This window comes from Rhincodon typus, chromosome 10, assembly GCF_021869965.1.
Source record: "Rhincodon typus isolate 14 chromosome 10, sRhiTyp1.1, whole genome shotgun sequence".
NCBI lineage: Eukaryota > Metazoa > Chordata > Chondrichthyes > Orectolobiformes > Rhincodontidae > Rhincodon > Rhincodon typus.
This window is the reverse complement of record NC_063341.1, coordinates 66,644,105-66,671,667: the sequence shown is the minus strand read 5'-3', so window position 1 is coordinate 66,671,667 and position 27,563 is coordinate 66,644,105. Positions and strand designations below refer to the sequence as shown.

The following is a 27,563-nucleotide window of genomic DNA, read 5'->3' as shown; positions in this document are numbered from 1 at the left end:
ATGCTGCTTGGCCTGCTGTGTTCATCCAGCCCTGCACCTTGTTGTCTAAGAGGAGAGCTATCACCTCCAATTTTACTGAACTCTCCAAATATCCTAGTTCTTGTAGAAGATATTACCACTAGATGGCAGCAGCTGCACATGTTATAATTTTATTTCAAATATGTTGATTGGTATTAAAAATTAGCTATGTTGAGAAATGAATAAAAAGCACACAACTTTCTATTCAATTGTTAAATTTTTAACAGCATGCTAATTGCTAAATAAAGAAATTGAAATGGTTTTGGCTTAATCCTTAACCAGCTTTTATAAAGCTGTACAATTCAGAAACGTTTTCAAAGAATTTCCTTATTTCAACTACATACAGTCGAAAGCATTAGATGATGTATGTGCTGTAATTGATAGTTTAATAATGGTGCCTTTCTTCAAATTAAAGACTTGTTAGAAAATTTATGATTATATGTGGGAGAAGCAGAAAAGAAAGGGTAACACTAACAACTTGGACAGAATATTTTTCAGAATGTAACAACTCACCACCAACATTGCAAAAACACATAATTTAAAAACAAGATTCCTGAGAAAGCTATATAATTAATGTGAATTTAAAAAGTCATCCATTACAAATCTCTGACAAATTAATCTTTTAACACCTCTTAAGTAGCTAACAAATCACTTAACTGCATAAGTGTTGCAAAGTTTGCTAACAAAGTGGTAGAGTATGCAGTGATTGTGAGAAATGGATTTAACAGTAATTTCAAACAGCCAGCTTTAACAATACAGGCCTATAGCCACTAATTACTATTCTGGAATTACTTTCAATGATTGAGGATGATTCTCAACAAAGGAAACAATAAACATGATAGGAAGTCACAGATAGTCAAAGAAAGGCTGTGCAGGGCATATGCAGAGGTGAAACAAAGTAGTTGCTATTTATGATCTCAAAAGCATTGTATTGACACTAAATATGAAGAAGAATGTTGCACATAAAGTGGTAGAAGCCAAATAACAAAATTATGAGGATCAGATTATGCATGCTGACATAGAAAAGGAAATTAAGCCCATGAGCCAAATTTTAAAAAAATAATTCATTCTTGGGCTTTGAGTGTCACTAGCAAAGCCAGTATTTATTATTCATGCCTTGTTGCCTTCAAGAAGGTAATGCTGAACTGCCTACTTCAACTGCTTCATTCCAAGTGGTGAAGGCACTGCCACAGCTGCTTGGAAGGGAGCTTTCAGGATTTAGACTCAGCAATGATTCGAAATCCATTGGAGTTCTCCTGCGCAGGTTCAAATCCTGCGGCTACGTTTCATTGGATGGCATGGTGGCTCAGTGGTTAGCACGGCTGCCTCACAGTGCCAGGGACCCGGATTCGATTTCACCCTCGGGCGACTGTCTGTGTGGAGTTTGCACAGTCTTCCCATGTCTGTGTGGGTATCCTTCGGGTACTCCGGTTTCCTCCCACAATCCAAAGATGGCAGGCTAGGTGGATTGGCCATGCTAAATTGCCTGTAGTGTTCAGGGATGTGTAGATTAGAGGGGTGGGTCTGGGTGGGATTCTCTGAGGGTAGGTGTGGACTTGTTGGGCCGAAGGGCCTGTTTCTACACTATAGGGATTCTATTCTATGATCTATGAATGATAAAGACACAGCAATAACTGTCCAAGCAGGACAATGTGCGACTTGGGAAGGGAGCTTGAATGTAATGGTATTTTCATCCATTGGCTGCCCTTGTCCTGGAGGAGATTATGCCCTGTGGTGATGCATGCTGCAGCCATGATGCACTAATGGTCAATGTTTAGAGTGGCAGCTTAGCTGTCAATGAAATGGAACAATTTGTCCAGATTATGTTAAGCTTTTTGAGGTTTTGGTGCAGCTGCATTCATCCAGGCAAGTGAAGAGAATTCCATCAAGCTCCTGCCTTGTGCCTTGTAAGTGGTGGAATAGCTGTGAGTGGGAAGTGAGCCACTTGCCAAAATATCTAACTTCTGAGTTGTTGTGGCATTTAGGTAGTTGATCCATTTGAGTTTTGATAATCACATTCTCAGGATGTTGATATAAAAACAGAAAAGTTGGAACTATTTAGCAGGTCTGGTTGCATGTGTGGAGTGAGAAATGGAGTTAACATGTCAGACCTGTATTTTTCGTCGGAAATTTGATATTATTGTTTGATAATACTGTTGCTGACTATTTTCATCATTTTGATGATAGAAGATAGGCTACTGCAGTAGCCTATGATAATTCACTAGAATGAGTTTGTCTTGCCTTTTTGGACCATTTTCTATATTGTTAGCTATATATCAGTTTTGTATTTGTGCTGGAACAGCATGGTGAAGGACGCAACTAGTTCTGAACACGATTGCTGGGCTGTTGTTGGTACCTGTTATCATTGCTGTATTCATTGCATATTGTAAGTGAAATTCTGGAGACTATTAGTGTTAAATCTGCCGATCAACTGCACACATGAAGTGGAAGGATATAATTTCTAAATTTTCAAGTTATTCCTGATCACAATGTAAGTTTGTACATTAATACCCAGTGGATAACCATGATGCTTTTATTATGTAACAGTCCACAATGCCCGTACTGTTTGAAGATCAGAAGACAATGAACAGATGACTTTTGGGAGATAAGTTATGATCCTAATTAGAAACTCCCAAGCTGTCTGAGAACAACTATAAGAGACTCATTTTCTGAAGAAGTGTCCAGACCCGAAACGTCAGCTTTCCTGCTCTTCTGATGCTGCTTGGCCTGCTGTGTTCATCCAGCTCTACACCTTGTTATCTATAATGAGACCCAAGTTTCTGTCAGACATATAGTGGACTTTCTAAAGGAAGGACCTATTGTTTGAGAAATAATGGGAGTTTACTTTATAGTCCAAACAAATCTCAAAAACCAGCATTGTCTGCTCTAGCCTCTTCAGTTTTTCCATGCAACAAGTATTGAGCCTACTAAGAAACATGAAAGAGGATTAGAAAGAGAAGAAAGAAAGACATTGCAACACAATGGGGAAAGAAAAGGAGAATAGAATTAGTCAGTTAGTTCATTCAAAGACTTAATTAGCATTATTCAATCCCATGTGACTATGATAAATGGGGTGATGGATGGAGATACACAAGAAAGGAGGATCCTCTCAGATCCATTCTAGTAATGGACATAACCTAAACTGAATGAATTTAGTTTTGCAAAACTTTTACTAAATCTTTAATCTTTCTCTGTATCTCTCTCTATATTCATCTAAGTGAATCTATTCCCTTTCTTCCTTCAGGACTTGTAGAGAGTAATTTACTCTCTTTCACTTCTTCATCTATTTGGGGTTGTGTTTATCAGTTCTGTTTCTTATTCATTTATCCTGCACACTTAATATTATTCCTTCAAACATGTTCCAATTTTTCTCTTATTTTAATTCTGTTTATTTTGTTGAAATCTGAAGATAGATCATCCATAAGATAGAATGGGAAAGAAACAAACTGTGGAGCCCCACTTTGTATCCTGTCATCCCGTGGCATGATATTTGAACTTGATGCCTGGGCACCACGCCACTTACATAGGGGAAAGAAAACAGTATGAATTAGCTGCTCAAATCCACATGTGACAAAATATTGAGGTTGTATAACATGTTTTGAAAGTCATATTGATCCTTGTCTTAGTCATTTTATCAATTAGACCTAATATTTGTGGATACTTTTTAGCTTCTTTACACAGAGAAGAACTTTGTGATTTGTTCCCCAACTGGCTCTGGAAAGACTGTACTCTTTGAACTGGCCATTGTTGGATTACTGATGCAAGTTCCAAAGCCATGGTCTAATATAAAAATTGTATACAGTAAGTTTAATGTAAAAAGCTATGGATTTTTTTCATCTAAAACAGAATGTTTTGTTTCTCATTACAACTTTAAAAATCAAGACAAAAAATAAAGTAGAATGGTGTATTTTCAATTGATAATCTTAAGTCCAACTAGCTATTTATTATTGAAATTACTACTAAAATGGTTTCTGTCACAACAGTCATTTGTACATAGAAGGATTTGCAAACAAGACTCACTCAACAGCCAAATCAGCATTTTAACTACCCCAAGAGGGACGAGTGATTTACATTGATGAAGCACATTACTTAGTGACTCAAATAATTCTCATTGCATTTCACACAGATTATTCTGAAGTGGAGGGACTGTTTTGTAGATTAATGCAGTACCCATTTTCTGCACTGGAAGTTGCCACTACTCACATTATATAGAAACGTAAAAATAGGAGCAGGAGTAAGCTGTTCACCCTTCAAGTTTGCTCTGCCATTCAATATGATCATGATAGCATCATCTTCCTGCTTTCTTCCCATATCCTCTGATCCCTTATGCCTAAGAACTATATCTAACTTCTTGAAAACATTCAGTGTTTTGGCCTCAACTGCTTTCTGTGGCAGAGAATTCCACAGGCTCACCTCTCTCGGGGTGAAGACATTTTTCTCATCTCATTCCTAAATCCTTAGACAAGAACCCCTGGTTCTGGACTCCACAGTTTTCAGAAACATCCTTCCTGTCTAATCGTGTTAGAAATGTAGGTTTCCATGAGATTCCCCTCATTCTTCTAAACTCCAGTGAATATATTGATTGATTTATTGTTGTCGCATGTACTGAGATATAGTGAAAAGTGTTGTTCATGCTATACAGGCAGATTGTATCATACAAAGTGGGAGATTGTATCATACATCAAGGTAGCAGAACCGCGTGCAGAATGCAATGTTACAACTGCAGATAAGATGCAGAGAGATCAGAATTAACATTTGAGAGGCCCGTTCAAAAGTCTGATAACAGCAAGGAAGAAGTTGTTCTTGAATCTGCTCATATATATATTCAAATTTTTACATTTTCTGCCCAATGGAAGAGGGCGGAAGAGAGTATAACCAAGGTGGGAGGGGGCTTTGATTATGTTGGTTGCTTTCCCGAGACAACGGGAAGTATAGATGGAAGGCTGGTTAGCGAGATGGACTGGGTTGTGTTCACAACTTTCTGTAGTTTCTTGTGGTCTTGGGAAGAGCAATTGCCATACCATGCTGTCTCCAGATAGGATGCTTTCTATGGTGCAGCTATAAAAGTTGATAAGCAACTTGTGGACATGCCAAATTTCTTTGACCTCCTGAGGAAATAGAGACATTGTTGTGCTTTCTTGACCATCTGTTGATGCTGGTGATCATCATTCCAGGAACTAGATGCTCTTGACCATCTCTACCTCAACAACATTGATGCAGACAGGGGCATAGCATACACTCTGCTTCCTGAAATCAATGACCAACACCTTCATTTTGACATTGATGGAGAGATTGTTGTCTTTTCCCATGCCACTCAGGTCTCAATCTCTTTCCTGTATTCTGACTAGTTGTTTAAGACGTGATCTACAACAGTGGTGTTGTTGCAGACTTGTAAATGGACTGGGACAGATTTTGGCCACAGAGTTTTGAGTGTATAGGGAGTGTAATAGGGAGCTGAGTATGTAACCTTGAGGTGCACTAGTGTTGAGGATTGTGGTGGAGGAGGTGTTGTCACCTATTCTTACTGATTGTGGTCTATAGGTTCGGAAGTCAAGGATCCAGTTATAGAGGAGGAAGCCAACACCTAGGTCTTGGAGTTGTGAGGTGAGTTTGTTGGAAATATGGTATTGAATGCAGAACTGCAGATCCTTGTTATCCAGATGTTCCAGAGATGAGTGTAGGGCCAGGAACATGGTGTCTGTCACAGACCTGTTGCTCTAGTAGGCATATTGCAAAGGATCAAGGCGGTTTGGTAGGCCAAAGTTGATATGAGATATGACTAACCTCTTGAAGTACTTCATAATTATGGAGTTTAGAGCCACCAGGCGACAGTCATTAAGGCATGATGCATGATTTTTCTTTGGCACTAGGATAATCGCGATCTTCTTGAAGCAGGTGAGGACTTCAGATCATAGTAAGGAGAGGTTAAAGATGTTTGCAAATACTCCCACCAACTGGTCCACACAGGATCTGAGTGCACAGTCAGGGACTGCATTCAGGTCAGTCACTTTCCATGGGTTAGTCTCCAGAAGGCAGATCTAACATCTGCAGTGGTGATCGTGAGTACAGATGCATCTGAGGCTGTTGGAATAGGTGACATCATTTCACTGACCTTCTGTTCAAAGCGAGTGTAGAATGCATTGAGCTTGTCAGGTAGGGATGTACTGTTGCCCACGATTCTGTTCAACTTTGCTTTGTAGCCCGTTATGTCGTGTAAGCCTTGGCACAAACAATGGGTGGCAGTGGGGTTGATCTGGGCCTGAAGCTTGATATTGCCTCTTGGCATCTCTTAATGGCCTTGTGAAGGTTGTACCTATACTTCCTGTAAAGGTCAGGATTGCCTGACTTGCATGCCTCAGACCTGGACTTCAGTAGGGAATGGACCTCCAGCGCATCCATGGTTTCCGGTTGGAGAACATTCGGATTAACTTCTTTCGCACAGTCTTCTGCACATTTACTAATGAAGTCTGTAATGGTAGTGGCATACTCTGTTAGGTTGGCCATTGAGTTCTTGAATATAGACTCTAAGCAGTCCCATAGAAGCCCTTCCATTGCCTCAGATCAGCACTGCACTACTTTCTTTACTGGGTCCTCATGCTTCAATTTCTGCTTGTAAGATGGGAGGAGGAGCACAGCGTTTTGATTTGATTTTCCAAAATGCAGATGGGGAATGGAATGATAGACATCTTTGATGGTTGTATAGCAATGATCAAGGATGTTCAGACCTCTGCTGAGACAGGAGACTTGTTGATGGTATTTTGTTAACATGTCCGTGAGGTTGGCCTGGTTGAAGTCACCGGCTACAATGAACAAAGGCTTAGGGAATTCTGTCTCAAGACTGTTTATAGCGTTGTATAGTTCATCAAGTGCAGTGTTCACTTCCGATTTGAGCAGAATGTACACTGCTGTCAGGATAGTGGAGGTGAACTCACACGGCAGAGAGTAGGGACGGTGCTTTAAGGTATTGTAAGTCTGGGGAGCAGTAACTCATCAGGGTCGCCACGTCTGAGCAACAGGGAGTGTTGATTAGGAGGCAGACTCCACAGTCCCTTCCCTTGGTCAAGGATGCCAAGCAGTCCATTCAGTGAACTGAGAAACCCTCAAGTTGTTAGGCATAATCAGGTGTAGCAAGATTGAGCCATGTCTCTGTAAAACTGAGCACCCAACAGTCTGTCAATTCTCTTTGGAATATAGTCCTAACTAAACCAATCTCTCTTCGTACATCAGTCCTGCCATCCCACAAATCGGTTTAGTAAACCTTTGTTGCACTCCCTCCATAGCCAGAACATCCTTCCTCAGATAAGGAAACCAAACCTACACACAAAACACCGAATGTGGTCTCACAAGGCTCTGTACAATTGCAGGAAGATATCCCTGCACTTGAATCCTCTACAAAGGCCTACGTACCATTCGCCTTCTTTAGCAGCTGCTGCACCTGGATGCTTAGTCCCAGCAATTGGTGGACAAGGCCACCCCGGTCACTTTTACACCTCTTCCTTTCTCAGTCAATTGCCATTCAGATCTTCCTTGCTGCTTTTGTTACCAACATGGATAATCTCAAACAAAAACAGAAATTCCTGGAAAAACTCAGCAGATTTGGCAGCGTCTGTGGAAAGAAATCAGAGTTAACGTTTTGTGTTGAGTAACCCTGCTGTGGGCAGCACGGTGGCTCAGTGGTTAGCTCTACTGTCTCACAGCACCACGGACCTGGGTTCAGTTCCACCATTGGTGACTGTGTGGAATTTTCACATTCTCACTGGGTCTGCGCAGGTTTCTGCTAGGTGCTCCCGCAGTCCAAAAGATGTGCAAGCTAGGTGAATTGGCCATGCTAAATTGCCCATAGTGTCCAGGGATGTGCTGGCTATGTGGATTAGCCAGAGGAAATGCAGGGATAGAGAAGGAGAAGGATCTGGAAAGGATGCTGTTTGGAAGGTTGGTGTGGACTCAATGGACTGAATGGTCTGCTTCTGCACTGTAGGGATTCTGCAATTCCTCAGAACTTGGAGGAAGGGTCATTCAACCTGAAACGTTGACTCTGATTTCTCTGCACGGGTGCTGCCAGACCTGCTGAGCTTTTCCAGCAATTATTGTTTTTGTTTCTGATTTACTGCATGCGCAGTTCTTTCAGTTTTTATTTTGGATAATCTCAAATTTATCCATACTATACTTCATTGCCATGAATTTGCACACTCATTCAACTTATCAAGATCACAATGAAGCATGTCTGCACACTCCTCACAGCTCACCCTCCCACCCTGCTTTGTGTCATCTGAAAACCTGGAGCCATTGTATTTACATTGGGTTGGATTAATAGATAATTTTCTTTGAATAATTAGTTGATTGAGAAATGCTTGTGAAAGTAGAATAATTCCCTCTATAAACAGTCTTTGAGTCCACCTGAACTCTCGGCTGGGCCTCAGTTTAACATCTCCACTGAAGTGTGGCACTTGGAACAATGCAAAGGTCTTTTGGTACTGCACAGGTAAATCACTTGATTTGTAAGCTGAAACCATGAAATGTATTTGAGCCCTCTATAAGTGGGCATGGGTGCAACTAACTACCACAACTACTGTAACTATGAATGATTGTTTCTCGGGATTTATTTCCCAACAAGCAGAGCTCCTTGGTTACATTTATTCCATCACCTCAAATGGCAAAGTATTTCTAATTTTATTTATTTATTAACTAAACTTTCTCTAAGGATAGTGTATGTCTGGATACCGTGTGGTAACACAACCTTTTAAACATAATAGACGATTTTAAATCTTGCTGTGCAGTATTAGCATGCATTTTATTGCATTTTGCCCAGATCTTCAAAATGCTACTTCAGGTGGCATTGAACTATTTATTCTAAACTAGGAAAATTTTCAATTAAAATAAAATAGTTATTTAAACAACCACTTCTGTTCGTGCATTAATAAGAAATAGCACAGTTTCAAGCCCCAAGTGAAGAGTTATTGACCAACTTGAATGTTATCTATCATCAGTAGCTGTTATCAAAACATTAAAAACTCAATCAAGCTTGTTGAGAAACACAGTCTGGTGACATCAATTGGTTAAACAGCTCTTAAGTTGCAAAATCGACTTGACCATACTGAAATCGGTGTCAATTTCAGGTTAAGTTTTGTTTGTATGTGTCACCATTTCCATTTTAAGGACATACTTTCCCCTTCTGTTAGGAACTGTTACATGACTCAGAAGGTGAGTTGGATGACTTGTTCTATGAATTTGACTAATATGAGCTCTACAACCAGCGGGCAAAGGAAAACTGTGTTGAATCCCCTGCCATTGTTATTAAATTTCCTTCCATCCTGTGAAAAACCTATGTAGTTTCTACTAAATATTGCTGTTAATTTCTTAACTGCAATCAAGAATTTGACCTTTTGATCTGAGCCTATTGTTTTTACCAGTCTAAGATAACATGTTACTTTTAACAAACATTGAAATAATTTTCTCTACTTTTCTTGTAATTAATAGATTGCTCTGAGAACTGATGACAATTTTTACAAACCTATAAATAATTAGCTTGCCTCCTTTGACACTTGTTAGAGGTAGAGTAAAATATGTCTTATGGAGCATAATACTGAGTTACAAGGTTCCATGACTCTAAGGTATATGATGAAACCTTTTGTTTTCTTAGTGGCTCCAATCAAAACTTTATGTAATCAGCGAAATGAAGATTGGAAAGAAAAGTTTGGGCCTATTGGACTGAACTGTAAAGAGCTAACTGGAGATACAGAAATGGATGACTATTTTGAAATTCAAGACGCCCATATTATCATAACTACTCCCGTAGGTATCTGTCCTGAACAACTCAGTAAACAGTATGAAATTTTATAAAATATGAAATGTGATGTATACTGCAGTCTAACTAAGAAAGAGGCAAGACAAGACCAGGTATTGGGGAATGAGTCTGGCCAGGTGATAGAAGTTTCAGGGGAGAGTATTTTAGGAACATTATTTTGTAAGTTTTAAGTTACTCTCTATAAGAGTAAGGGTAGTCTATATAAGGATAACTACATATTATAGTTCTCTATAACGATAAGAGTAGTCCTTGGGTGAAAATACTAAATTGGGGGAAGGCTAACTACCACAATATTAGGCAGGAACTGGGGAATGGAGACTGGGCGTGACTGTTTGAGGGTAAATCCATAACTGGTATGTGGGAATTTTTTAAAGACCAGCCAACTCAAGTTCAGGACAAGCATGTCCCTATGAAAATGAAGAACAATTATGGCAAGATTCAGGAACCTTGGATGACCAGAGAAATTGAGAGCTTAGTCAAAAAGAAAAAGGAGGCATAAAAAAGATTTAGAAAATTAAAGACAGACAGAGACCTCGAAGAGTATGAAGATAGCAGGTAAGAACTCAAACAAGAAATTAGGAGAGCTAAAAGGGGCCATGAAAAGTCTTAGACAGGATTGAGGAAAATCCCAAGACGTCTTATACATTTGTCAGGAGTAAGAGTGTAGTTAGGAAAATGTAAGACAACTCAAGGACGAAGGAGGGAATTTATGTGTGGACAAAGGAAGTGGCTGAGGTCCTTAACAAATTCTTTGCATCAGTATTCACAAAGGAGAAGGACGTGGTGGATGGTGAATCTCGAGAGGGGTGTATTGATATTCTAGGGCATGTCAATATTCTAGGACTTGTCAACATAAAAACAGGAAGAGGTACTGAGTGTTTTAAAAAACATTAAGGTAAACAAGTCCTCAGGGTTGATGAGATCTATCCCAGAATGCTAAGGGAGGCAGGTGAGGAATTTGCTGTGGCCTTGTGTGAACTTTTTGTATCCTCTTTAGTCACAGGAGAGGTCCCAGAGGACTGGAGAAAAGCTGGCATTTTTCCTTTGTGTAAGAAGGGCAACAGGGATAATACAGGAAATTACAGGCTGGTGATCTTTACATTGGAGGTAGGGAAATCATTGGAGAAGATTTTTAGGGATGGGATTCATTCACATTTGGAAAAATATGAACTTATTAATGATAGGCAGCATGGCTTTGTGCGAGGAAGGTCGTATCTCGCAAACTTGATTGAGATTTTTGAGGAAGTAACAAAGGTGATTGATGAGCATAGGGTGGTAGATGTTATCTTTATGAACTTTAGCAAGGCCTTTGACAAGATCTGTCATGGCAGGCTGATACAAAAAATGAAGTCACATGGGATCTGCAGTGAGCTGATAAGGTGGATACAGAATGGGGCTTAGTCATAGAAGACAGAGAATAGTGGTGGTAGGTTGTTTTTCTGACTGGAGATCTGTGACTAGTGGTGTTCCACAGGGACCTCTGTTGTTTGTAATAAATAAAAATATTTGGAGGAGAATGTAACTAGCCTGATTAATGAGTTTGTGGATGACACAAAGATGGGGGGAGCTCTGGTTAGGATGAATATTGCCAGAGGATACAGCAGGATGTAGATAGCCTACAGAGTTGGGCAGACAAATGGCATATGGAATTTAACCAGACAAATGCAAGGTGATGCATTTCGGGAGGTCTAATGTAGGAGTGGAGTATAAAGTAAATGGCAGAACCCTTAATAGCATACAGAGGGATCTAGGCTTGCAGGTCTAGAGTTCCCTGAAAGTAGCTACACATGTGGATAAGGTGTTCAAGAAAGCATATGGCATGCTTGCCTTCATCATATGGGGCATAGAGTACAAAAATTGGCAAGTCATGTTGCAGCAGTTAGGCCATATTTGGAATATTGTATACAGTTCTGGTCGTCACACTACCAGAAGGTTGTGGAGGCTTTGGAGAGGCTACAGAGACCTGGTTTGGAGGGTGTTAGCTATGCGGAGAGATTGGAAAAACTTAGTTTTCTCTTTCAAAATAAAAACCACAAGAATTGCAAATGCTGTAAATCAGAAACAAAAACAGAAATTGCTGGAAAAGCTCAACAGGTCTGACAGCATTTGTGAAGAGAAATCAGAGTTAACGTTTCATGTCCAGTGACACTTCCTCAGAACTGATGGTAACTAGGAAAATGTCAATTTATATGCAGAAGATACAGTGGAGGGAAGGAGTTAAGGAGTAAACGATAGGTAGAGATAGAGCCCAAAGAGAAAAACAGTTGGACAGTCAAAGGAGTGAATAACTATCTGGCTAGGAGGGTGAATAGCTGTTAATGAAGACTGTTAGTGGCTAGCAATGGGTTGTGTGTAATAGCAGACTATGTGATAACAAGGGCTGGTGTGTGGGGTTGGGGGCAAGGACATGACAGAGTTCAAACCCTAAAGTTATGGAACTCGATATTAAGTCCAGAAGGCTGCAGGGCCTCTAAGCAGAAAATGAGGTGTTGTTCTTCCAGCTTTTGCTAAGCTTCGCTGGAGTTTCACTGGAGCACTGCAGCAAGCCTGAGACAGATATATTGGCCAGGGAACAGGGTGTTGTGTTGAAGTGGCAGGCAACTGGAAGCTCAGGGTAATTTTTGCAGGCAGAATTTAGGTGTTCTCCGAAGCGGTTACTCAGACTATGCTTTGTTTTCCCAATGTAGAGGAAACCACATTTTTTTTCTTTATTCATTCATGGGATGAGGGCGTCACTGACCAGGCAGCATTTATTGCCCATCCCTAAATGCCCAGAGGGCAGTTAAGAGTCAGCCGCATTGCTGTGGGCCTGGGGTATCACGTAGGCCAGACCAGGTAAGGATGGCAGTTTCCTTCCCCAAAGGACATTAGTGAACCAGATGGGTTTTTCTGACAATCAACAATGGATTCATGGTCATTATTAGATTCTTAATTCCAGATATTTTATTGAATTCAAATTCCACCGCCATCTGCCATGGCAGGATTCGAACCAGTGTCCCCAGAATGCCATCTGGGTCTCTGGACTAACAGTCCAGTGATAATACCACTAGGCCACTGCCTCCCCCACACATAGTGAACAGCGAATGCAGTAGACTAGATTGTGTGAAGTGCAGGTAAGGTGCTGCTTCACCTGGAAGGTATGTTTGGGCCCTTGGATACCAATGAGGGAGGAGGTAAATGGGTAAGTTTACACCTTCAGCGATTGCAGAAAAAGGTGCCATGAGGTGTGGGGAGGTGTTGGGAGTGAAGGAGAGTAGACCAGGGTGTCCCGGAGGGAACAGTCCTTGCAGAAGTCTGACAAGAGAGGGGAGGCGAATATGTATCTGTTGGTGGCATCTCGCTGGAGGTGGTGGAAATGCTGGTTAATGATTTTCTGGATGTAGATGCTGGTGGGATGGTAGCTAAAGACAAGGGGAACCCTATCGCTGTTGCGGAAGGGAAGCGAAGAGGTCAGGGCTGAAGTGCGAGAGATGGGTCAGACCCAGTTGAGGGCCCTGTCAACAATGGTGCTGGGGAATTCTTGGCTGAGGAAAAAGATGATAGTTTGGGGGTTCCCTTTTCAAAGTTGGCATCATCAGAACATATGTGTTGGAGATGGAGGAACTGGGAGAATGGGATAGAGTTTTTACAGGAAGCAGGGTGCGAGGATGTTTGTCCAGGTAACTGTGGGAGTTGGTGGGTTTATAATGGATATTAATGGCCAGTCTATCCCCAAACATAGAAACAGAGATGTCGAGGAAGGGAAGGGAGGAGTCAGAGATGGACCAGGTGAAGGTGAGGGCAGGGTGGAAATCGGAAGTGAAATCGATAAACCTTTCCAATTTCGGACGAGAGAGGAGCAGTACCGATGATATCGCTATATCAGAGAAAGAGATGTGGATGGGAACCAGATCAAGGAATGTTCCACGTACCCCACAAAGAGACAGGCATAACTGGGGTCCATTTGCGTACACCCATCTGACCTGAAGAAAATGAGAGAAGTTAAAAAAGAAGTTGTTGAGCGTGAGGATGAGCTTGGCCAGACAAAAGGGTGGTGGTAGATGGGGATGGTTCAGTCCTTTGTTCCAGGAAGAAGTGGAGAGCCCTGAGACCATTCTGGTGGGGGATAGATGTGTAGAGGGCTTGCATGACCATGGTGAAGTGGAGGTGGCGGAAGACTGCAAACTGGAAATTTTGAAAGTGGTGTAAAGTGTCAGAGGGATTGTGATTTTTTTTTTGTTTTTGTTTTCACTTGAATGTCAAAGGATGAAGGACAATCTGATAGATGTTTACAAGATTATGAGAGGTATGGATAGAATGCACTGCCAGAGGAGGTGGTGGAGGCATCTTGACAGATAAATGAATAGGGTGGGAATAGAGCAATATGGACCATGTGGAGGCAAAAGGTTTTTAGTTTAGAGGGAGGGTCATTGATGAAGCAGCTGAGGATGTCTGGGTTTTGGAAACTGTGTTGAGGAACTCCGGCAGTGAAGTTCTGTGTCTGAGATGATTGGTCTCCACAACCATCTTCTTTTGTACGAGGTATGACTTCAACGAGGGAGAATTTTCTCCCTGACATTTGGTGTCTGGAATAGAGACGACTGACTTCCAGCAACCACAACCATCTTCCTTTGTGCTAAGTGTGACTCCAATCACTGGAAAATTTTCCCTCAATTCCAACTGACTCCAGTTTAGCTAGAGCTCCTTGATGCTGCACTCTATCAAATGCGTCTTGCTGTCAAGAACAGTCAGTCTCACTTTCCTCTTGAAGTTACCTTTTCGATTTTGTTTCACTAAACTTGCAGTGAACTCAGGAACCTAAGTGTCAATACGCAGGTTGTTATTGAGTAGATGCTACTTGATAGCATTGCTGATGAAATATTCAATCATTTTGCTGATAGCTTTATAGGTTGAAAGATTCATACAGCACAAAGGCCCTTTGCCCATCAAGTCTGCACCAACATAACTATCACTAGAAGTGCGCTAATCCCAATTTCCTGCACTTGTCCCATATTCTTGAATGTTATGATAATCGAAGTACTCGCCCAAATATTTTTTAAAAGACGTAAGGTTTCCAGCCTCCACTACCTTCCCAGGCAGTGCATTTCTGATTCCCGCCATCTGCTGAGTGAAAAGGCTTTTTCCCAATTCACCTCTGAATCTCCTGTCCCTTACCCTCTCGTGATTGACCCCTCAACCAAAGGGAACAACTGCTCTCCATTTACCCTGTTCATAACCCTCATAATCTTACACACCTTAAACATGTGATGATCAAGAATAAACTGATGGGGATTGGTCAGTTTGGAGGTAGCCTGCTTTTGGTGGAAAGGACATATATGGGTAATTTTCCACATTGCCTCAAAGATGTCACCATTGTACCTGGACTGGTACAACCTTGCTGGGTTACAATTGCCACAATATTGTCAGGGCCCATAGACTTTTTAATATACAGTGCCTTCAGCCAATTCACTCCAAATGATATCAAGAATTGAATTGGTGGAAAACTAGCATCTGTAATGCTGGGGACTTTGTGAGGAAGCTGAGATGGAGCATTCAATTGTTTGCACCCATTTGACAAAATTAAAGTTACTCCAAGAAGTTTATATTTTCCTGTCAAAAGTTATAAAAAATGCATTTTGTCTAGTCGTGTATTTGGCCTTTTGTATTCAGATTCTAAATTTTTTTTTAAGGAAAAATGGGACACCATGACCAGAAAATGGAGAGATAATTCATTAGTACAATTTGTGAGGCTTTTCCTCATTGATGAGGTAAGGGTTAAATTATTCACATATTGTGAAATTATAGTTCACTGTCTTTTGATTTGATTAGCAATGTTTTTAACTTCTAAGGAATTGTGCACATTTAGTATGCAAAAGTTTTAAAGAAAATGCATGCAATTTATTTCCATTGAATTTTTAGGGCTACTTTTCCATTTTGAAATAACAAATATTTATTATTCTAGGTACATGTTGTGAAAGATGAATGTCGTGGTGCAACTCTTGAAGTTGTAGTCAGCAGAATGAAAACAGTTCAGTTAGCTGTCTCACGTATGTCTAATCAACTCGATGATAAAACATTGAGATTTGTAGCAGTTTCTGCAACAATTCCTAATGTTGAGGATGTAAGTCTATCCACATCATATTATATAAAATTAATGTGCTGAAATTTTGCTTGATGCCCATGAACATTTCCTGTATTTGTGCATCTTTTGTTCTACTTCCTAAGATTGCAGAATGGTTATCAGATGGAAAAGGACCAGGAATTGCCATGAAGATAGATGAAAGCTATCGACCAGTAAAGCTCCGCAAAATTGTTCTTGGATTTCCTTGCTCCAGCACTCAAACTGAATTCAAGTTTGACTTATCGCTTAATTACAAAATGGCTAGCGTTATCCAGACATATTCTGAGCAGAAACCTGCTCTGGTGGTACTTATTATGTTAATTCTGATTCACTTCTTACATCTTCAATGTACAGTTTTTTTTAATGTGTTTTTGAAAATGTGATTTTTTTTTCAAACTTTCAGTTTTGTGCTACAAGGAAAGGTGTGCAACAGGCTGCATCCATACTTGCAAAGGATGCCAAATTTATCATGACCACGGACCACAAGCAAAGGTAGCAATTTTCTCCTGAATCGTGTTGAAGTAAAGACTTGAAGTTTAGTATAGTGAACTTGCAAATTCTTGAACTTGGAAAGAATCTTGAACGACAGTACAACACTGAAATATTTTTATGTACTACGATCTTAAATAAATACAAATATATGAAACTCACCTTCTAATAATTCTGTGTAATAATTTGGGATTACTTGTACATAATATCAAAATAGTATGTTAAGTATTAGAAAGAAACTGGCATAATCAGAATTTAAGGCAAATATTTACATATTATCAGATTAACCTCTATTCCTACATCTAGTATTTTGAGCGTAGGTAAGCTATTTTATACTGAGTGATTTGTTTCAGCAACTTTTTGTGGAAACAGCTGTGTTTTTAAGTTTTATTTTTGCTTGTAAGGATACATTTTCCATAGAAATAAGTTTTTAAAAAATGTAATGGGATGAAGAAGGTCATGCAGAAATTTTAAATGAAAAAACAACTATTGGTCAGGTTGATTATTTCTTTAACTCCTGTCAAAGATAATGCACTGTATGTTGTAAAATGTGTGATTTATGTACATATACTAATATGATTTATTTGAGTTTGGATTTTGAACTGGTGGGTTTTGTCTATGTGTGTTGTGACAATATTTTGACTTTAAGAGTTGTATTTTGTCCTTTTTCTGAAGAGAGGTTTTGAGCCATAGATGCTGAACTGTCTATTACAAAGCAATAAAGTACACAGCTTTTGAGGCCTTGGGTTTTTTTAAGTTGGAACAATAGAAGAAGCATGAATGGGTGAAATCAGGCTTCCACACAACCAGGGATTTAGTTTAGCTTTCAGTAGTTGTGGGGGTTTTGAAGTTGGCTGCGGAGGCTGTTGCATCTCTCTTGGCCACAGCAAAAATCTGGAGTTCTGTCTCTACCAGAATTTTCTTTTGGTGTTCCTTCTTCCTGGACTGGAGAAACACCATATGTGAGACAATCTATTTTACTGAATTTGTCTTTGCCAAGTGAATGTTTATGGGATGTTACTATATTGGAACAGTTGCTGTTTAGTAGTTAAATAATCTATTATTCTGTCATGTTTTCCAATAGAGTTAAAACTACACTAATTTTTTGCTCTTTTATTTGTGTTTTAACTATAGGGTAAGAATAAAATGTGTTTTGCATAAAGCTGAGTGGTTTAACCAATCAAATTATACTTGACCATAGCACCTTACACTTGCCTTTAAATAAGATAAAAGTTAGGGTCTAGGCTATCTCCTCAATACTTTTGAAGGGGGTTTGGTCTGGTCCATAACAGTATGAAGGGAGTTAATGATTTTTTAAAATTTTTAAACCAGTGTGTGAGAAAGAGACAGAGAGAATTACTAGAATGCTCATGAAAATTTGTTTTATTTAGAAGTTTTACAAGGAGACAGAATTAACATTGAAGAGCATTAGTTCAGTTAGGAGGATCAGGAGTTGATTTTTTGCTTGGGGAAGCATCTATAGCTTGTACTGCCTTTTTGTTTCTGACCACAGAATTCCTAATTGAAGTTGGATACAAGAACAGTTCTCTGGAGCAAGGAGTTAGTTCAGAAAAAAAGTGGAAATAGATTACCTCAGTATAGGGCTTTTCAGATCAGTTAGGAGTTATTTGAAGCTGTTAAAGCCTAAACTCAATTGTGTGAATATTCAAGAAAGAGGCAGTCAGACTCTCAAGCTCATGAATTGAAATCAACAATTAAATAAAACCTATAGATTTGACAGAGAAGGGATTTCTACTTGGTGTTTGTGTAGAATGATTGCATTGGAATAGATGGGATAGTATTTTTACTGTATGTTTCAAAATCTTTCAGGTTGTGTTGTATGTAAATAGCTTAGTTTATTCTATTTTATGATCTTTTAATTTATGTAATAGACCTCTTTTGTTGTTAAAACAAGATCTCCAGCATTGTGTGCTTCTCTTTCAGTGTTTCACATTGTTAAATTAAAACAAAACAAAATATTATTTATCAAGCCAGATTTCAGTCTGGGAATCTGACTAGTCCAGTAATAACATCAGCTGGGATCATAATAGATTCTACATTTTGTATCTTGCATACTGTAGACTTATATGACAAATGTGTCTTTTTCTGCATCATAACTTATACAGTTGAAGATGTAGTAGTCCTGAATTTGAAAAACAAGATTTTTCTTTTGTTTAAATAATTTTCTGAATTTATTCATGCATCCAATGCTTTTAATTTCAATAGATTGCAAAAATATACAAACTCAATAAAGGATTCAAAGCTTAGAGGTAAGATGTTTATATTTTGAATTGTTGAGTCAAAGAAATTGTATATATATGTATTTATATATATATATAAAATTAATAATTTCATGTGCAATTTTGCACGAATTTTAATAGATCTGTTAGTATACGGAGTTGGTTATCATCACGCTGGTATGGATGTATCCGATAGGAAAGCGATTGAAGCTGCTTTCACTGCAGGAGATGTACCAGTACTTTGTAAGTTTTATTTCTGTCATCTTTCATGTTGTTTTCTTTGCTCAACTAGTTTTAACTGATTTTCATATTTTATGGGTTTTACATTAGACAGTTCCTCAGTTTCGGACCAAAGATTAACAAGTGACAAAAGAAAATAACCTTCATGTTCACTATGATCTGGACATTTTCTTGCCCAGTATCTTGGCGAGTGATAGCAAAACCCAAAGATTACAAAAGAGATTCTTACTTTGAGCACCACCTGCCAAAATATATCATCTGCTCCCACGTGACTTTCTATTGTTCAAAAGCTAGATTGAATACACACTATCAGACAAATATTTAGGCTTCAGAAATATTTTACATAAATAGATCAGTTAAATGAGTGCTATATAGTAACGCCCGATGTCCTGAAATTCAAGAATTGTCTAAAAATGTCCAACTTTAAATTATGCTGGACTGTTTCTAAGGTGTTTGGGTAGCTGCCTAAAATAGGCATTAGGACCATACACATGCTCATGAAGAGTTCAACAAATTTTGTTTAGTCTTTCAGGGTAATTGGATTTTGTTCAATAGAGCAGGGGTTTGGCCTATTCCACACTGGTTTCCCAGATGTGTTGTGGTCTAGCTACCAGTAGCCATCGATCATCAAGTTAATTTTATTTTAAATTCATAGAACAATTGACAATTGTGGATAGTACCCTTCCCTGTTTTTTCTCCCACCTGGGATCTTGGGGCAAACTGCCAATGATTCAGGAAGTCTAAAATCTGCAGTTGAGCAAGCTGCCTGTGGAACCTATACAGGTGCACCAGGGCCATGAATAGAAATCATGCACCCCAGTACTGCTTCTGGACTGGACCCCAGGTTCAATCCCAATTACAGTGGCCCCAGCTCCAACCTGAGCACAGCAGGCCCTGATTTAGGTGACAGCTAAGGTATAATTGCCTTTTAATTTTGATGGTTTGTTTGAATATTGAACACGGCAGTTGCTGCCTTCTTTTTGTACCCCTGTTTTCCAGTATGAGCCCCTGTCACACTGATGGTTTGTTCTGTGAATGCTCTTATTGGTCCAGGACATCACAGTTAGCTGCAGATGCACCGATCCAGCTCTGAGACATGAGTGTTAGGTAAACCAGAACTGCCATCTCCCCCAGACTAGTTTCAACTAGTTTTGAGGCACTGACTGACTCTTTTTTCAATAATATTTTGTTACAGTTACTACTAGCACTTTAGCTATGGGAGTAAACTTGCCAGCCCACTTAGTGGTAATTAAATCCACAGTGCATTACGCAGGAGGAATGTTTCAAGAATACAGTGAAACTGATATACTTCAAATGATGGGCCGAGCTGGTCGACCTCAGGTAGACTATAGAAAATGATAGAAGTGATGTAACGTGTGATTATCTGCTTCCTTGATCTGTGCTCGTGCATCAACATAGATATAAATCACCTGGTTGAAAGAGTAGGTAGCTTTTTTGTCCAAGTTTGCAGATAACAAATCTGCAATGAATGAATGGGAGGAAGAGGTTACAAAGTGATATATACAGACATCATTTTCAGTGTGGAAAAGTGTGTAGTTATCTAATTTGGACTTGGGAAGTGAAAAATGAAATGTGTATTCTTAATGGGAACAACTAAAGCTGTGGTGAAGCAAATGGATTTCTGATTGAAATAAATCAATCATTTACAGCTAATATACAAAATGCAATGAAAAAAGCTAATGTTAGCCTTTACCTCCAAGAGGTTAGAATTCAAATTTAAGGAATTACTTAAGACAGTATTGTTTTTAGAAGTAGTAGAGTCCAGATATACCAGAATATCACTGGAGGATAAAATGTTAAATTATGAGGACAGGTTATATGAACCTAGTTTAATATTCCCCTGAATTTAGAAGGTTGGCTTTAATTGAGGTTTTTACAATGATAAATGGTTTGAAGAGTGCAGAGTGAAGATACAATCCACTATATCCTATGATGGAGGGATACAAGCATAAGGGAGCATAATCTTAAAATTCAATGCTTGGCTAGATAGAAATAATATAAAAAGGGTAAATAGATAGTTAACAAGTCTACTTAAAATCTGAAACCCCCTATTCTAAAAGACTGAGGATACACGTAGTTGAAATTTTCATGCCTAAGAACCTAAGGCTATCTTGTTAACTATGGGTATCAAACCATATGGAGCAAACACAGGGAAAAGTGTTTGTGATACAGATCAGACAGTATTTTATGCAGAGGCTCCTCAATTTTTTTTCTGAAACCTCCTTTTGAGATATATGCCAATGTACCCTCTTTATTGCTCAAGATCTCATTACTGCTCAAATGCTTAAAAAAAAGCTGATCTAATAGAATGGGAAGCAAAACCATGTAGATTAAGAATTCTTCGGTTCTTGGATTCTTAGAATATTTTCAGCCCTTTTGCACCTCCTTCATAATCTTCCAATCTATTACCATACAAATAGATCACAACAGATATACTTCACACAGCACGTTCAGAGTATAATGTACATTATCGGATGCAATTTGTATGTGCTAATCCCACAAGAGTCTAATAGGGTCCTGGGATTTCAAAATTAGGAGATTTAAAAATTGTTGGCTGATTGAAGTGGAGTAGGAAACACAGACCTTCATTTTGACTGCTGCACTGTTGTGTTCCCATGGACCAGACTTAGGTTTATCTATTTTTAACAATCTGTTCAGACATGTTATTACACACCTCTGGAGCAGTGGGACTTGAGCCTAAGCTTTCTGGCTTGGAGGGAGGGACACAACCTCTGCACCACAAGTTCGAATCTTGCCATTTTAGTTCTATTTATTAGGTCATTCTGACTGAAATTACAAAATTGCTGTGTGGGAACTGTGGATGTGAAATCGCATCCTCCTGGGTGCCCCATTTATTTTTGTAACATATTAATGTACTGTGAAATTAAAATACTTAATTTCAAAATGACCATGTGATAGTCTACTCGTCTGATAATATCCTGCACCCACAGATTGTTCAGACACCGATCCCAGAAAATCTCAATATAACTACTCCCAGTTATGAGTGACATTGAAGTCATTATTGAGTATATTGGGGTATGAGCGTGGAAGTGGAAAGGACATGGACTGATAAAGACTGCCAGCCGTCTGGATTAAATGAGAGTCTTCCAGAACTGAAGGCGGATCTGCCTACCACTGCTCCAGCAGTCTTGACTTAAAGTACTTTTGACTGATGGCTCATGCCAGCTCATTTCTGGAGCCACATTTTACACATCTATTGATAGATTAAATCTAAAAACCACCATAGAGGCTAACAAATTGGTCCTGGTCTTCTGTAACTTCAAGACCTGCTCTTAGCTGATCTGCCAAAAGATAGTATTGATTTAATATCATAAAAACAATACTGTCATACTTGTGTTTTACACTGATAGCAATCCAGTCTGACTCAAGAGGATTTGGCACTGCCTTTTGTACGGCACTGTTAGCTTAGTGGGGAGTCAGAGCAGTTCAATTGCAGTTTTGCTTTTGAGGAATTAAATGTTATTCACCAGTTTATATTCAACTCTGCGTATGTTAAATTATATATTTGGTAATGATGACTCAAGTTAGCATGCTTTGAATTAATTTGATCCTCCTTGTATTGAAACATATTGATCCTTCTTAAGAATTCAAAGTATGTTTTTTATTTTATGTGGAAAGTTAATTCTTACATAAGAAATATTTGGGGAAGCAGTACTGAGGCACAAACAAAAATTTTGCAAAGCACTCATGTTGCCACTTTTAGTTGCAAAATGTTTAACAAGTTTACAAAATCTTCTGCTAAGTGTGGCAAAGTTTCAGAAACAACTATGGAAGATTCTTGAGTAGATTTGAAGCTCGGGTTGTGGATGCTGTGGTTGGTTCACACCCTGAGCTGGTTCGTTAGTTTGCAGACGTTTCATAACCCTGCAGGGTAACATCATCAATACAGCTCTGATGTAGCACTGTTGTGTTTTCCCATCTGGTATTTAAACTGTGGGTTCCATTGGAATTGGTTACCTCATTTTCGGTTTTTCCTCATGGTGGTGTATACATAGGGTCTAATTCGATGTGTTTATTGATGGCCTTCTTCTCACAAACGGAGTTGCGTCAAAACACTATTTAAACGAGTGACAACACACTGCAGCAATCCGGAACTACGCCAAAACGAAGAAGAATACCTCTACCAAGTATTTAAAGACAACGGATACCTGAACAGCTGGGTCCAACAAAGCCTATCACAAATCAAGAAGGCCATCAATAAATACGTAGAATTGGACCCTATATATACATCACTGTGAAGAAAAAACAAAAATAAGTTCCAACGGACCCTGGAGTTTAAATACCACGCAGGAAAACACAACAGCACTTCATCAGAGGCTGCATTGATGATGTTACCCAGCAGGGTAATGAAATGTCTGAGAACTAACGAACCAGCTCGTCGAGCAAACCGACCACAGCCAACTATGGAAGAGTTACAGTGCAAATATTTACTGAAATACTAGTATTCATGGAGAAGGTGACCCAAAATTTAAATACATGTAGTAAATTTTGTGAATCCGACAGAAGATTTTAAAATAATTTATGGATTCCAAACAGGGTTGTCCCAAGGTATTCATGTGGTCAAATACTACATCAGATATTTCATGATCAAGCTCACATAAACTAATCATCAAGTATACTTCCAAAAAAAAATGGGAACTCTTGGACTGGCTAGTGAGCTTTCCATGAAGACCTAATAACCCCAATCAAGAAAGCTGGGCTGATATCATGGTAGAGATAAGATATGGGTAGGACATACGTCCTACTGAGGTGAGATCAGAAAAATGTAAGCCTATATAGTCTGCAATATGTTTGTATGTATATGTATGAACATTCTAAATTCCTGAATATTTTTGTAATTTCTCTTAGTTTGACACAACAGCCGCGGTAGTTATCATGACAAGGACCCAAACAAAGGACAACTACACACAGATGTTAGATGGAGTACATACAATTGAGAGCAGGTATTCTAATACATAGGATGAATTTAAATCATTTATGCAGAAAGCATGCAGACATAGTTTAAGTATAGTGCTGCTATTGTTTGAACACACTTCCCTGTGGTTCACATGTACATATTTTAGGTGGATGGATGATTGCAGCATTCATCTGTTGATGTTATGTAGAGTTCAACATTTTTTGGGTTAACTTGGCAAGGAGCTTGAAGAAGTATATGAAGGCAAATAGGGAATGAAAAGCTGAAAAATTCTTCCATTGACTTGGATTCTACAAATGCTATTTTTTCAGACTGTCAGATGTAAATGCATTCTTAAAAAGATTTCGGTCGGTGGTAATTGCAATCATTGAGGTATTCATGCTTTGCTCTCAGCTCTACTGCATTATAACATAGCACTGCCAATAAACCTAGCAAGCCAACCATCGGAAACAACTAATAATCAGAATTAAGCACCCAAGCAAGCTAACTGAGTAACTAAATGGTATTCCATTTACAGAGTTGACAGGAAAAGATTCACTACATCAAAATAGATAAATAAAGAAGCCCAAATGAACTGATTGAATAGTAAGCATGGTGGCGGCCTAGGGTATCTCAATTGTGGCTCCTAATTCTTGCATAAAAAGATGGTCTTGTGGTTAACTCTATTCTTGAAATAAACAGCCTTGTATAGAGTCTGTAATTTTTTTACTGAAGTCACAAAGATTATGTTCAGCGAGCAAGTAAGTAGATGGACATTAGAAGGACTATTGCAGGTGAATCTGTTGAGAGAATCAGAATTAAAAATGACAAAGGGGACCAAGAAGCTTGGGTTCAAGTCCCACTTGCTCGAGAGGTGTGTAATAACATCTCTGAATAGGTTGATTAGAAAAACAGGTTAAATTTTTAAAAAAATTAAGAACTAAAAATAATAAAGTAAGGCTGTAATGGTGCAGTGGTAGGATCCCTACTTCTGAACCAGCAGGTCCAGGTTCAAGTTACACCTTCGCCAGAAGTGTATAATAACATCTCTGAGCAGGTTGATTAGGAAAATACCTAAAAACAACAAAGCTATTTTCTTTGAAAGAATGTTGAAGACTCTGAGCTATAAGCCTCCTTCCAGCAAGCTATCAAGTTAATCTAAAGATATGCTGTTTCAACAGCTCCAAAAGCCATTTTAAAATTTTAACCTGCCTGCATCTGACCCTCCTGCCACCTTGGTGAAGGGAAGAAGGTTAACATCAACTCATTATAATGTCAGTATTCATCATGAAAACTAGCAACATTTTTTAAGAGGATGAAAACAGATGTACTTCTTTCCTGAATCCGCCTGTAAGCCATTATCTTTTTTTTATTCACTCACGGGAAGTGGGCATCTCTGGCTAGGCCAGCATTTATTGCCCATCCTTAATTGTCCAGAGGGCAGTCAAGAGTCACCCACATTGCTGTGGATCTGGACCAAGTAAGGATGGCAGATTTCCTTCCCTAAAGGTCATTAGTGAACCAGGTGGGTTTTTCTGATAATTGACAATCGGTTTATGGTCATCATTAGATGACCATCATTAAATCATCAGTAGATTCATGGTCATCATTAGATCCTTAATTCCACATTCTTTATTTTAGTCGAATTCCATCATCTGTCATGGCAGGATTTAAACCCAGGTCCCCAGAACATTAGCTGAGTTTCTGGAGTCGAACGATAATACAGCCAGGCCAATAATCTTGAAGCTTTCCATCTTACACTCATCAGGCCAGTATTGCAAGAATGTCAAATTTTAAAGGGAACAACACTTATATTGTAAGTGACAAGGATGCTAATTTTCTGGCAAGTGGATCCCACTGTAGTTGAGGAGTTGCCATGAAGAATATATATATGTGTAGAAGATGTTTCCACTGGTAAGAGATGCTAGGATCCAAGGACATAGCATCAGAGTGGAGGGATGACCATTTAGAACTGAGATGAGGAGGAATTTCTTAAGCCAGATTTGGTGAATCTGTGGAACTCGTTGCTGCAGAAGGTTGTAGAGGTCAAGTGATTGAGTGTACTTAAGACAGAGATAGATATGTTCCTGACAAGCAAAGGGATCAAGGGTTATGGGGAGAAGGCAGTAGAATGGGTTTGAGAAACATATCAGCCATGATGGAATGGCAGAGCAGACTAGTTGGGCTGAATGAACAAATTCTGCTCCTATATTTTAAAGTCTTATGGTCTTACCCTTCCAGAGTAAAGAGGTAGACTGAGCACTTTTCAGGTCTGAAAATGGGCCTCAGGCCCATTCCTGAGTTTGTGCAGTATGCAATGAGCAATGATTTGATCGAGATAGTCATTATCCTGCAGGTTTGCATTGAACTTGTGAAGACTGTATCTTTTTTATTTTCTGTATTTTTGATTGGGACTGAAATTGGAAATGACTACCTTGAAACCTAAGGATTGTGGAAGGAATTTCTGCTCTTTTTAAAGCAGGTCATTGGCGCAAATTGTAAGTATTGTTTACACTGGTATTTATTCAAGTATTTGGAGAGGTTAATACAGCCAAAATGTGTAAGGCATGTGTACGAAGGGAAATTCAGCCAGATGTGATGTGGTGACCAGCCTTTTGCCTGCCAACAACTGTCCCCCTATGCCTCCGGGGCGGCACGGTGTTTCAGTGGTTAGCACTGCTACTTCACAGCACTAGGGACCTGGGTTCGATCCCACCTTTGGTTGACTGTCTGTATGGAGTTTGCACATCCTACCTGTGTCTGCGTGGTGTCCTCCAGGTGCTTTAGTTTCCTCCCACACTCCAAAGATGTGTTGGTTGGATGGATTGGTCATCCTAACTTGCCCATAGAGTCTAGGGACGTGCAGGCTAGCTGGATTAACCTTGGGAAATGCAGGGTTATAGTGATAATGTAGGGCATTAGGTCTAGGTGGAATGCTATTTGGAAGGTTGGTGTGGACTTGATGTGCTGAATGGACTCAATGTGGGGATTCTATGATTCCTGCAAGCAAGTGAAAATAATTGGAGAAGAGAGATTGAAGAGCAGCAAGCCAAAAGGATCATTTCAACAAGTGCTGTGGATAGTGGTCGTTAGTCATTCCCAGATTTTCCCTTCACTTAACACCAATGAGGTTTTTTTTCTTATGCCTATCTGAAAAACTGGAGGGTATAGGTTTAAGGTGACAGGGGAATGATTTAAAATGGACCTAAGGGGCAACTTTTCTCATGCAGATGGTGGTCATGTATAGAATGAATTGCTAAAAGAAGTGGTGGAGGCTGGTATAATTACAATATTTAAAAGGCATCTGGATGGGTAAATGAATGGGAAGGGTTTAGAGGGATATGGGCCAAATGCTGACAAATGGGACTAGATTAATTTAGAATATCTGGTTGGCATGGACGAATTGAACCGAAGAGTCTGTTTCCATGCTGTACATGTCTATGACTCTGTGACTGTGTGTGTAAGTGGAGTTTTACAAGGGAATTAGAGTTGTAAGTAATAGAATTATGTTAACAGTTCATAGTCATTTACATGGGTCTAATTTGGGGAATTTTTGATAAAACCTTTAACTTTTGTGTTGACTCTGAGAATAGCACGACTCGATTTGCCGCACACTACCTCAGTGAGGCGTAACAATGTGGCCTGTATCACCATCAAGCTTGCATGCTGAGCAAATGGCTCAGACCTTGTTTACAAAGCTGATGAGAGGCCAATCATGTAGTTCATGGACCAGTG

At 39.3% G+C, this 27,563-nt stretch overlaps 1 protein-coding gene across 1 annotated transcript in view; it reads left to right on the top strand.

Moving 5' to 3' along the window:
• The window catches only part of hfm1 (helicase for meiosis 1), a 107,924-nt gene that overhangs the window by 8,698 nt on the left and 71,663 nt on the right, over nt 1–27,563 (top strand). The window contains exons 4-14 of the mRNA XM_048601544.1: nt 312–382; nt 3,687–3,819; nt 9,659–9,810; nt 15,493–15,570; nt 15,765–15,923; nt 16,028–16,228; nt 16,327–16,415; nt 18,639–18,682; nt 18,794–18,895; nt 20,088–20,233; nt 23,783–23,877. Coding sequence (XP_048457501.1) covers nt 312–382; nt 3,687–3,819; nt 9,659–9,810; nt 15,493–15,570; nt 15,765–15,923; nt 16,028–16,228; nt 16,327–16,415; nt 18,639–18,682; nt 18,794–18,895; nt 20,088–20,233; nt 23,783–23,877 — 1,270 coding nt within the window. The remainder of the gene's footprint in view (nt 1–311; nt 383–3,686; nt 3,820–9,658; nt 9,811–15,492; nt 15,571–15,764; nt 15,924–16,027; nt 16,229–16,326; nt 16,416–18,638; nt 18,683–18,793; nt 18,896–20,087; nt 20,234–23,782; nt 23,878–27,563) is intronic.